Raw genomic sequence first — 13,478 nt, 5'->3', positions numbered from 1 at the left:
CCGCAGGTTCTGAGATCCATGCTCAGTCATAGATTGTAGAAAGACAACGCCTACCCTCTAAAATTTCCTAAATACACACCAAGTTTTAACATCTGCAAAAACTGGGAACAGAGCAAAGGAGAAAAGGAAAAAGAGCAGAGGAAAAAAAATACAATAACCCTCTGTATATTAGGACATACCTTGTATGAGATGGAAAAGGTCCAAAATTCATCAAAATAGAAAAAAAGAATTGTTCTTCCTGCTAATCTCAGGGTGTACTGTGAAAACCATTTAAATAAATTAATGCACCCAAAAAAGACAGTAATAAACAACAGTATAATACTTAACCTCATCAGATGGCATTACTGCTTGAAAAACACTACCTGTGGGTGAGCTGTATAAAGATTTTCACATGCACTGACAACTTCATTCCTTTAAACTGATACAACAAATACAATATGCTTTCTTAGCCAGGCAGGTAGGTCTGAAAAGCACAACCTATTTACCTTCCTGAAGCTTGTTTGCTACTAGGAAACAATTTTTGTATTGTTGTATTCTCAGCTTTTGGCAGTCTTGGCAATAGCAATGCTTTAATCACAATAAAACCCCAGTAATAGTTTAAAAATGCTGCAATGCTTTAAAATTTGGGGGAAAAAAAGTGTGTCAAATATTGTAAATGCCAAAAAATTAAGTCACTGACATTTTAATTGTGAGCAATAAAAATTAACTGACACTTCAGAAAAGATTAATTTTAAATTGTGGTTTATTTTATTGCTTAAATATAGATTGCACAGTGTATCCTTACATTTATTGGAACTGGTTCATTACATACAGTACAGAATATATGACCATCAGAACAACAGACACATTAGTGCTATTCTCACTTGGAACAACAGGCTATTCCTATCTTTTGAAATTAATAAGGATTTAATTTATCTTTAAGTGACCCACTACCAAAACAATATATTTTTTCAAAATGACATAATGGGAAAGAGAACCCAAAACAAAAGCTGGAATATGTTTAAACAGCTGGATACCAATTTATAAACATTGTCACAGCACTCAATGTGTTGCAGATAACACAGGGCCAGTGGACATAGGGAGCTTTTAAGTTCTGCAACTTGTCTCAAGAACATAAAGAGGTAAGGGAAACAGAGCAGCTTTATACCATACAACAGTATTCTTAATTCATTTGGTTTCTTTCATTAGCTACATATCACAACAGCTACCAAAACGGTATGTTTTACAGTCACTCCCATAACCCAGCTGTCTAGAAAGGCCAGAGTGAACCAATTATCAACTTACAGACTCCCTGAATTTCCAGAAAGGAAGAAATTAAATATCATGTGAACATTCACGCTCTTCATTCCCTGCACAATACCTGCACAACACCTGCGTTTGCCAAATGAAGTTCATTTCAACATTTCAAATGTGGAAACCCACCATTAGCAGAAATGAAAAGTACTTCATAAACAGAACAGAAAATGAAATGCCGAGTCTAGGTATTTTCACATGCAGCATTCATGCAACAGAATTCAATCACAGAAACAATCCAGTATTTACAGCACAGTCTCCATACTGCAAGAGTGCAAACAGAAGTACATTCTCGATTTCTTAGACTCTGTATTTTATTTTTGTACAAAAGTGCACAGTGTTATTTTTTTTAAAAAAACGACAGAGCGGGTGTTTTACATGGTATCCTTAGGTTAGATTTACTGATTTAAAAAATTACACTCTTTATATAGGCCAAAAAAACTATGATGTCTTACCTTAAAAAAAACAAATAGTGAAAACTAAAAGCTAGAGTCCTATTTATGTGTAGGCTGTGGTCTGATCAGGCTGATACGCTGCAGCAGTAAAAATCACAACGGAATGCTGTAGATAAGGGGCTGTTTCGTCATCCACTAACAGCTGTGATTGCACTGTTAAACTGAAAAGAAGGTCTCAATTACCTTTTGAGTTTTGAGAATGCTTTCTGAAAGTCTCAGCACGTTATCTCATAGGTTTAAGTAGCTGATATTTCTCTGATGTTAAGTCACATCAGGCTTTTAAAAGTAGACCAGTGGAATACTGGTCTACTGTTCAAAAAATTCTAAATCCATTCCACAGTGAGTTTTCAAATGCTCAAAACACCAAATTAGCTGTCCTGATAACCACTCAAATCTTAATGCAATCATAGATTGATTTAGGTTGGGATTTCAGAAGGTCATCTAAACCAAGCTCATGCTCAAAGCAGAGCTAAGTGAAGCTAGATCACTTTGTTCATGTCCTGATCACTGTCTAAACTGCTGGTTAACTTAAATGCCTTATATTACAGATATGTGAGAACATTCATTGATATTTCTGCTGCTTCAGTCAGATTCAGTGAGATTAAGGAACTCCAAACACTGTTCATTGCATCACAAAAGCTGTTTTTAATTTTTGCCTGCAGAATTTAGTGCGTCATAAAGACAGCCTTCACAATTATCATCAAAAGCTCAGTGATTTACAGTATCACTTTTACTTTATTTACATTTGAATAGTATATTCAGATACATAAACCTATGACATTTACCACATTTTTCTTCTTTCTAGAAAGGTTTGAGAAATGAAACAAAACAAACATGGAGATGCATCTCTAAAAATGCTTTTGCTTGAAAACACACGTAATGAATTCTTGGTCTTTAAATGGTTTCATCCAGTTTTCCTTCAATTTCTAAAATATCATTAAAAAGCAGTAATAAACTTCAGAGAAATACCTCAGAATATATTTGTAATTTCTGTATTTATTATTTAAAATGCCCTCAGTTTATTTTCTGCTATACTAAATATATCTCTCACGTATTTATACTAAAGCAGACAGTAAAATACTACTGCATTTTCAAAGGTACAGTCTGTAAACCATACACCTTAAGACATGAAAAATATTGCACAGTTCAGTGCTTCAAGAGGAGATTTCTCCTCTCTTATGCAAAGCAGGTAACTTTTAGCAAGAAATGCAGGACATATACTGGGTGTATATATCTAAAAAAGCATGTTATGTGATGCATCAAAAAATACTTAACAAGTGTCCATTCATTAATTTATTGTACTTGAACACATGTAAAGCATTGTCGTTTTTTTTCTCATATAATCCAGAAGGAACATGCTGGCTACCTGTGACAGAATGAACAAAAGGGAGCCAAGGTAGTGCTCCACTGGTAACATTTTTTGAGATAAAGCAAGCCAAAAGCATTCTGATTAGACATATCATTGAGGTGGAGAGGAGAAAACAACAACAACCACCTATCGAACAAACAAAAAAGCTTTAATAGGTCTTCAGTTACAATGCCTCAAATTAAAGGAATTTACAGAAATAAAAATTCCTACTGTAACTGAAATATTCATTTATACGGCAAGGTAAGCTTTAAATCTGGCTTTTACATGCACTCAAACATGAAAATGAAGGAACATGACACACGGAAAACCTAATTTCACATACATTACAGAAGAAAACAACTCAGAACAGACTCATGATTTTGGCTAGAGTAATCTGTATTTGGCTCATATCCATCATTATTTTAAAGTTATTTTAGATTAAATAAACAATAAAATTTGAAAACTCATCTTGTTCTTTCTATTGTATTCTACTCTAAATAATGTCCAGCAGACTTCAGAAGACACTTAATACACACAAAGATCTGGAAACTTCATCTCATAGACTGGAACAGATTGGTAATGAGCATGTCCAGCAGTAATGGTCATCGTTCCTGAGGGGCTGGGTGGAGGGCTGTGTGAGAAGAACAATCAATATATAGGAGTCATAATGACACAGATTGCTTTATTTTATATAACTTTATACATTAATAGCTGGGAAAAAACAGTAAACTACCCATCCTCAACCATCAGTATTTTATACCTGAAATTCTAATTAAATTATCATGCTTCAGGTTTCTTTTGTACTGTGGTCTAAATCATCAGCTTCACTCATTTTACAAAACTATGAAAATTAATTTTATTACTAACAAATACTATTTGTACTGCACAATAAACGTGCACAACACTGTAATAATGTAATGTGTTACTTTCACTGTTCAATATCTAATTACTTTTTCAAACAGATACATCAATGGGAAAACAACAGCATTCTTCAGTACTACTGATAAACTTAGAAATAATATAAGAATAAAAGCATACTATAACACCATTTCTGGGTACTCTCCACTGTTTAAAATATTCAAAATAATAACAGAAAAAAAAATCAAACTGATTGTTTTAAATGAAGACTGCTCTTTTTCAGTCTACTGGTTTTAGCCGGGATAGAGTTAATTTTCTTCATAGTAGCTTGTATAGGGCTATGCTTTTGATTTCTGCTGCAAACAGTGCTGATGACACAGGAATGTTTTCATTATTGCTGAGCAGAGCTTACACAGCATCAAGGCCTTTTCTGGCTCAAACCAGGACAGCTTCTCACCCCACCCGTGAGTAGGCCAGGGGTGCACAAGAAGCTTGGAAGGGACACAGCTAGGACAGCTGACCCCAAAGGACCAAACAGATATTCCATACCATACGATGTCAACCTCAGCAATAACAGCTTTAGGGAAGAAGGGGGGGGGGGAGACACATTTGGAATTATGGATTTTGTCTTCCCAAGTAACTGTTACTCATGATGGAGCTCTGATTTCCTGGAGCTGGCTGAACACCTGACTGATAATGGGAAGTTGTGAAAGAATTCCTTGTCTTGCTTTGCTTGCGTGAGTGGCTTTGCTTTAGCTGTTAAATTGTCTTTATCTCAACTCATGGGTTTTGTCAGTTTTACCCTTCTCATTATCTTTCTCACCCTACTAGCAGCTGTGTGGGGTGTAAATACCTACCACAGGTAAACCACAACATTCAGTTAAGTTAATTACTTTCTGCCTTTTACATGTGATGGTTGGACTTGATATATTACAGGTCTTTTCCAGCCTTCATGATTCTGTGATTCCATGTATATAAGAACTTCATGACATTACCACCTGAAAGCAGTGACAATTGCTTTGTAACTCATTTTTCATTCATCATATCCCTCCTGCATAAAGTCTTACCGAATGGTGAGCTCCAGTATCTGTGCCAGTCTATCATGAAGCAAGTTTGCCTAGGAAAAAAAAATAAAATTCCATTATTAACTATTGAGTGTGTTTCACATCATTACATAGCCAATCTAGGCAGCATTTCCTATCTTCATTTCTTTTCTGACTGCTGCAAGGATTCTGAGCCCTGAAGAGAAGTGTGAGATTGAGTGAGCCCATCTTGGAGTGCATGGCATTATACAGCAAATTTGACTGTTGCAGATAGAAGTTTCACAAACCTGAAATACACTTAGTTAATCAAAATATATAATGGGGTAAATATTGCTCCAGTTCTCTGAGGATGAAATGTGAATGGAGCATGAATCTAGATTTCAAAGATAGTAAGGAAAACATTACGATGAAGAGTGTATGAGATTTGCATTCCTTTTCAAATGGTCCAGCAACAATCAAACTCACACTTTAAATAATTGAATTTGCCAACATTAATAATAGTAAAGATAAAAGCTGAAGACAAAGAACTGAACCTGTTCAGACATAAGAGCAGCAGTGACACAATACGATAAATCACCCTCAGCCAGCACATCTCCATTAATGCTTATGCTAGGATCTTTAATGTTGCAAAACATTGTTCAGAAACTCACTTTGGTTTCACATTGTGCTGCAATTTCCTCAAATGGTGCTTTTTGGAACTTTTCAATCACAAGGCGCCTTTTTTCTTTTTCTTGTTCTTCAAGTCCATTGTTATCTTAAAAAAAACCCAAAACAACAACAGGACAGGTGTAATCTTTGCCTATGAAGTGTAATTGATATAAACCTTCAAATGAAGTTGGTGAAACACTGGACCAAGTTACCCAGAGAAGTGGTAGATGCCCCATCTCTGGAAACATTCAAGGTAAGGTTGGACAAGGCCCTGAGCAACATGATTTAGTTGAAGTTGTCCCTTCTCACCAGGGGTAGGTTGGACTAGATGACCTTTAACAATCCCTTCCAACTCAAACTATGCTATGATTGTATGTGCACTGTACAGGCAAAACCCCACTGTATTTGAAGTGATGAAATGGTACTCAAGTGAGCTGTGTTCTGTCATTGACTCTAAAGCAAAATGTATGTAATTTCAGGGAGCTGGTCTGAGGACCTCAGTTTTGGCCCTTTCTTGTTATGTGCTTTAATTATGAGTACATCACATTAGCCTCAGGAAATGGATTCACTACAATTATCAAGATTTATTTCTAAATTTCTGGAATGTGATATAACTGAAGATTTAAATAAATTTACTAGCTGAAAAAAACCCACAAATGTAGTATTTTAATCACGTTACTTTTGCAACACCTTTTTCTCTAGCAATTCCACAGCAACATAGAACCATGCTGCATAAACTCAATCGTAATATATCTTACCAATTGCTTTCTTCAAAGCTTCAAAGGTGATTTCTTCAGTATTGTCAACCTAAACACAAAGAAACAAAAGCCCTTAAACCTCACATATTACAAGCTTCTAAAAAATAAGGAATGTGGCAAAGACAGAAGGCCAAAATGGTCTCAGAACTTTTCTGCCTTACAAGTTTTTAGTGGCTTTATCTGGAGCACCTACAAAAGCCAACAGAACACTAACTCACATTTTTAAGCCACTGCAATTAGTGAGGAATTTTTTATCAAATGAGATCAAGGAAATATTTTCAAATTCTGCTAAAGATGCTCTATGGCAACGATACTGTAGAAAAGGACTTCCATTTCAGCAGATCACTCCTTTGGATCAGGAATATGCCATGGCATTTTCATACTGCTTACCCTTGGTACTGGTTCTTAGGCAGCTGTTGTGAATAACAGCAACTGCTTCCTGAGATTAGCTGAGTTACACCAGTGATGTGATTTTAAAGCAAGAGATGATAGCGGATGGTCGAGTGGAAAATGGTTATTGCTTTAGGGTAACTTCATCCCTGTATGAGTTCCAAATAATTTGGAGCTTATGTCAGAAACATTGGAGCTAAAGGGCTCTTCATAACCAGCGATGTCTGATGCACTGAGAAAATCTACTCATTTATCACTATGAATATCCATTTGCTGCTGCAGATGTACTTCATTAGGAACTGCTTGGGGCTGCAAAATTACCAAAGACACATGAACATTTCTTTGAAGAGCTCCAGCTCATGGATCTTTGTGTTTCAAGTCCTTATAGACCTAGAGTTTCTGTATCAGGAAGCATATTTACCGTGAAACCATTGTGATAACACTAGGGGAGAATGCTTAGAGGGCAGAACAGTATTCATCTGAATGTAACATGGTTTCTTGGCTTGGACTGCCTTACTTTAATCCTTCTAAACTAACTACATGTAAACAGGTAGCACTTTTATTTTTCCTTGTAACTATTTAGAATGGTCTAAAATTATTTAAGATAAAATTAATCTTAAGATCCGTAAGGTAGCACAGTTATTTCTCCCAATTCAAAAGACTAAATTCTTTCAATTTTTTCATTGATTGACTTGACCTACTGTAAATGGAAATCAAGAAAACGTAGCTGCTTCCTTTTGACATCAGTGCTATTTTATTACAGATGAAGCTGTGATACTTTATTAACAGATTTTACTACATTAGTATCCCACTCTCTACCTCTGGATATATATATAGGTTAATACATAAACAGCAAAGTTCCCTTTATGTCACATATTCGTGCAATGGCTAGAGAGAAGAGCTTTGAAATAATCACCTTTTATACGGTTCATATATGGCAAATATCACTTTTTATGGCAGCCTTTCAGATTTCTAATTAACATTCACACTAGTTGCCGGTACTAGCCAGCATTATATTTAATTATTAATATCACAGAAGCACTAGCTGCTTTTACCAGTGCTTTCATCTTATAAATGGAGATAACTAGGGAATGAACAGTCCTCCTGAACAGGATTCACTAACAGACTTGCCACAACAGAACACTTTGATTGTACTGATAGAAGAACTGCATTCATATTGTATACAATACCAGATATTCTATGGATAAACAGTCTTCTGCTTGAGACAGTGTAGAAATGATAACAATTAATTTTAAAAGTTCCATGAATTGAGTAGTTTATCCTCTCAATCATAAAGCCTTATGCTCCTTTTTCTTTTTTCAGTTTGACTCTGCTGACAGTTATGAACTATGTTATATTTACTATCCTATATAGCTAGAGAACCAGATTTAATATCCTCAGGGACTTTATTTTCCTTCTCTTGAGCTACATCCAGTGTATCATATTACACTGCACACGGCAAAAAAGAAAGGCGTTATGAGGGAAGAAGAACTAGAAAAATTAAAGCACCAGTACTGAAGGGACAACCTGCCCAGGGAGGTGGCTGAGTCACCACTCCTGGGGTACTTAGAGACAAAGACTTGGTGCTGAGGGACATGAGCTAGTAGTGGACTTGGCAGTGTGCTACATTAACAGTTGGACTTGATGACCTTAAGTGTCTTTTCCAACGTAAATGACTCTGTGATTCTATGAAAGTTTTTCATAAGTTCATGATTTAGGTGTCAAGGTGCAGTCAGTAAACTGGAAAATACTGTTTTTGCCTTTGCATTGTAAATAAACATTATCAAGCAACTAGAGGAGGAATACTTCATGTGTTTCTGATTATTAATTTTTTTTCTTGAGAGATAAACAGTAATTTATTATCCAAGACACTGTACCATGCTAAATTGAGAACTCATACAAGGATTTTGATCTATCTACAACTGCTATATCCTCTTCAAAAACATCTATACATCAATGCTTAACCTAACATCAGCATAGTAATTTGAAATATAAAGTGGAAACTTCTCCAATTTAATTTTGCTTTAAAGAGAGATTTTAACCACATGTAATACATGATTTTTAAAAAGGATACTGGTGTTAATCATCCCCATTACAATTACGAGCATTTAAAATGCTAAAAATAATACTACTAAATACAAAAGCTAAAAATTGTGATAATTTGGCTTATTTTTCAAAGACTTCTTTCTCCAAAATTTTTATCTAGTTTATCTATCCTTGCTAATGGACAATACCAAAAAGTGAACACAGAATGTAATCTGAAATATCATCAGCACAAAGCAGAAGGGACAATAATAACGATGCCAAACATCAGTCACTCCTGTCAGTAAGTTATTAAATGAGGCTTGCTCTTTTACAATAGCTTAATATTGCATTTTTAACTAACAGTCAGCTTGACCTTCCACACATTTTGTTTCTTGTCCCTAGCCAGTTTGTGCTTTAAGATGCTAAAGGTAGAATTTATTTGCAGTACAAAAGCCTTAATTTGAACAGCTATTTGTGCAGCCAGCAGAAATCTGGTTAATAAAAATCAGCAGAACCTTGAAAAAGATTCAGTAGAAATGAAAATTTATTTTAAGAAATACTTCAGATGAAGTGTCTGAACATGTAGGATAATTATAACGCAGCCTTCCTAAGGGATAATTAGCATCAGCTCCTGTACCCTACAAATGAACTTTTTATGGCTACATTATCTTGCCCAGGTCTTTAAAACACTGTGCTAAGCTCTTCTGGAAGTCAAAAGTGTTACTGTAACACTGTGGTTTAAGTAGCCTGCCTAACCTTTACAGGCCTCACTCAAAATCAGCAGGTCTCCCATTAGTCTTTTATCTGTCAGTCCCATGTGGACGAACAAGACTCCCAAATACTTCAAACGATGCAGGAATATAGATGCAGGAATTTTATTTGCTCCCTCAAAATGCAAATACATATTTCTTTAGAATATTCATTGATAAAATATTAGCTGTTTGGCATATATATGTGTTCTACTCCATATTCTGCAGTACTATCAGTAAAATCTACAGTCACAAAATTATTTTCATTTTTATACAGCAAGACAAGTATCAGTGTCTTTACAACACATTTCTATGAATACAGAAGTTACTAAAAAAAAATTAAACTTGAAAGCATTTAACATTGTTGGAACAATTAGATATTAGACTTTCTGGGAGAAGTTAATTTGTATTCTGAACCCTGCAAAGATGCTGCTTTAAAATATCCCATGATTTTCCTACCTTATCCTCTGTGTTGTTGCCAGGCAGAATATCCACCTGAATAGACACTGTGTCCACAATGCTCTTCCTCCTGGATAGTCTGTCTTCATCTAGAAGAAAAACAACTTATCTCACTCCTTGTCTAACAGTTGAAATACGACCAGATTTCTACACATCAAGTGCAGATTTGTTTTTAGATTCCTATTTAACTTAAGATCATCTATTTTATCATCTGGATTGTTGTGAAAAAAGACCAGTTACTGCTCTAAATTATTAAATATGAAGGAAAAATAGCCTTTTCACTGTTCCTTCCCCCTCTCAGCCCAGATCTTGCCAATTTTCCTGTGAAAGCCCAGAATTAAAAAAATGAGATGAGACCTTATTTGAATGTATAATAAATAACATAGGACATGATGACACATTGCCGCAGAGTTATTTACAAAAGCCTGAACTTATTTTTCTTTTGGTCCTGAAATTGAAATATTAAGGTCTTAATTTGAAGATATTCTGAAACAGAAAAAGGCTCCTTGGAAGATTACTCACAGAGAGAAGAAATAGATTTCTGAATGGAAATTGACCATAATACTTCCTTGTTCTTGTTGTACAAGTATCACATTCAGCAAGCCTAAAAATCTACTTGGTGAAAAAAAACTTTCTCCATTTCTAACTTCCTACAAACATTTTAGCAAGTCCAGCTGGTCTAAAAAGTTGTCAGATTATGACCAACTGTGCTGAGAACAACAATGTTATTAGTGCTTAAATAGATATGATCAAATGTTCCATCAGTTGATGGATTTTATTTTTGTGAATGTATTCCTCAGACCATACACCAATACTATTTTCTCATTTTAGACATTTAATATACTTACATAAGGTTAAAACATCCAATAAAAATAAATGAACAGATGTGTTATGAGGATTCTCTGAGAAATGAAGACTTGAGTGGCCTGACTTTCATGCATCTCACTTACAAACTCATGAGTGGCAAGATCACATTTTAGATTTTATCAAGAGATCAAGGCATTTGGACCTGCATATTATAATTTGATGACTTGCACTGCACATAGCTTGAAGCACCTGCAGGCACTTGGAGAATGACTAAAACTCCCCCATCACAAGGTTGTATGCTTGTTCTTCCCCAACCTTTGTTTGAATCACTTCTAGCAAAATATTGAGCATGAACAAACAGAATTCATTCCAGCAGAGCTGAACATACTCAGCTTTTAAGAGTCTGGAAATAACTTTCAGAAGTCATATATATGAAATGCCTCTTTAAGATCAAGAGACAGTGAAAGAACAAGATTAGTGCAAAACACCTGAATTCTAGCTATCTTTGCCAAGTTCTCAGAGTCCCTGAGCATTTTAAGTGGCATTTTGAAGGATTTACTTAACTTCTAATCCCAGCTGGCAGGCTCACTGGCACACGATGCAGTACTTACAGAGTCTGAGTAAAGCACCTTAGCCTTCAAGAGTAAGAAGATAAACCTGCATCTTTGCTGCCATCTTGCTGCTCTTTCTATAATTGACATTTTTGTCAATTATACGATACATATACCAGACGATACATTTTTGGGACTACTTTGGGTAGGATTCATTTTTTAAATGGATGCCTCACTATACTTGCCTTATAAAAATGTCCATTCTTCTCCAATTTCAAGAGTAAAACATTGTGAAAAGAGGAACTTTTTCTGTCACATGATATAAAGCTCATCTTTATGCTCACAAAGAAGCTCAGATGCACGAGGGTAGTGGTGGAGCCCCAACACCCAGTGTCCCAGCCCCTATCAGGGCTATCCCAGGAGTCTTGGCCCCATGGTCCAGGAGTGGCATCTATCCCATGGGGTGATGGAAGCAGCTCTCTGGGTCACCATAATGACCAAGGCAGGGTCAGTGCCTGGGGTAGGGGACACATCATGGGATGCAGGAAATCAGCATCATAGGATTGCACAAGGTTTAGTATGGTATGTTTAGGAGAGGAAACTAGGGACAAGGAGGACTGAGATGGTTTGGGGAGGAGCAAGCAAGGAAAATAGACAGATAAAGGGATAAACATAACAGTCCCATGTAAACTGGCTGTTGATCAGTGTGTGCATCTGGCCATGCCCTGAGCCTCATTAGTGCAGCCTGTCATGTCTTCTGATTAAATCTCTTTTCTCTTTTCCTGGATGCCTGACTGCTCTTTGTGCAGGTGTGTGCATGGGGGTCTGAGCCCAGCAACTGGAGTCAGGCCAGAGTCAGAGGTCTGTGTCTGGAGCGAGGGCACGCAGCACCCCTGCATGGTAATGAGGGAATATCAAGCTGGACCAGCAGGTGAGTAGATCCAGTGGCCTGGAATCTGGGCATGCCCATGTATGTCTGTCCCTCTCTGTGTCTGAGGGGAATGCATCTGAGGGATCAGGAGGCCCAGGCCAACTGTCAGAAAGATCATGGAACCTGAGAGGGTGACTGAGACTGATGTGTGCACCCACATGTGCATTACTGTGCACAAGAGGGATCTGTACCAGTGACAGGACTGGGGCTGTGGGCCTTGGGGAATCACATGCCTAGGTACCAGTGACATGAGAGGCAGGGACCCAGGAGACAGCTGGGGGGCTGACAGTGTCAAAGCCCAGCTACTGCTGGGATGCACACAGAGCATATGCACGTATATATGTCCCATTAATGCACCTTCATCCTGCACAGCCAGCAAGTAAGATGAACCATCATTCTGTGAACAGCTGAGAGCTTCTTCTCACTTTCTGCTAAGTTCTTGTAAGTTCACTCAAAGAGGTAATTAGTACTATCACAAAATAATACCTATAGTCCTACTACCTGCTCTGGAACAGAAAATAGGAAGCTAACATACTGCAGAGTTCCAAATCAAGAGTAAATGCAAAGGCAAACCTTGCAGCAGCTAACATTGGTACAGGTCTATCAAGGAGATTTAAAAAAAAAAAAAGCAAAAAGCAGAAGGAAACACTAAGTACAACATAATTTCTGACCTAAAGGTCTAAAGGCCTTCTAAAAGCATATATTTTTGACTGTGCCATCCTATACAGACACACCACAGGGAATGGAAGAGCAGGGTGACCTATAACACATTTTTACCTTTTAACCTGTGTCTGCATTTATGAGGTTTTTTGCCTGATGGGAAATAGAGCTAAATTAAAAAAAATATCCATGTATAGACAAAAAAATATTAAATGTATATTTAAATTATCAGCTTCTCCCAAATAAGGAAGAGAACAAGGTATCAAAAGTTGCAAATTAATGTCTTTCCAACTGATAAGAAATACCAAAACCCAAAACTAAGGATTAGGACTTTTTGTTTATAACCCATTGTTAAAGCATTAAAACATTGATATTCAGAAATACTAGAAATAATGAGGACAAAATCCTTACTGTTTTTTTGGGTTCAACCATAATTTTCACAAGAATATACCAAAAAATTATTCATCTTTAACTAAAATTAATGATATACTTTCAAACACTAT

The 13,478-nt window shown here is 36.4% G+C and overlaps 1 protein-coding gene across 6 annotated transcripts in view; it reads right to left on the bottom strand.

The window, feature by feature from the left end:
- Positions 1–724: 724 nt before the first annotated feature.
- EFR3A (EFR3 homolog A) overlaps positions 725–13,478 on the bottom strand; it is an 83,126-nt gene continuing 70,372 nt past the window's right edge. For 5 of the 6 annotated variants that reach the window (XM_051609676.1, XM_051609677.1, XM_051609678.1 and 2 more), the window contains 5 exons: positions 10,027–10,115; positions 6,404–6,452; positions 5,648–5,751; positions 5,022–5,071; positions 725–3,727 (listed from right to left, as the gene is read on the bottom strand). In XM_051609676.1, coding sequence (XP_051465636.1) covers positions 3,622–3,727; positions 5,022–5,071; positions 5,648–5,751; positions 6,404–6,452; positions 10,027–10,115 — 398 coding nt within the window. In that variant the 3' untranslated portion in view covers positions 725–3,621. The remainder of the gene's footprint in view (positions 3,728–5,021; positions 5,072–5,647; positions 5,752–6,403; positions 6,453–10,026; positions 10,116–13,478) is intronic. The other variant, XM_051609675.1, reaches the window with a different exon arrangement.

Source organism: Apus apus, chromosome 2 (assembly GCF_020740795.1).
Source record: "Apus apus isolate bApuApu2 chromosome 2, bApuApu2.pri.cur, whole genome shotgun sequence".
Taxonomy (NCBI): domain Eukaryota; kingdom Metazoa; phylum Chordata; class Aves; order Apodiformes; family Apodidae; genus Apus; species Apus apus.
This window is presented reverse-complemented; position numbering and strand designations above follow the sequence as displayed.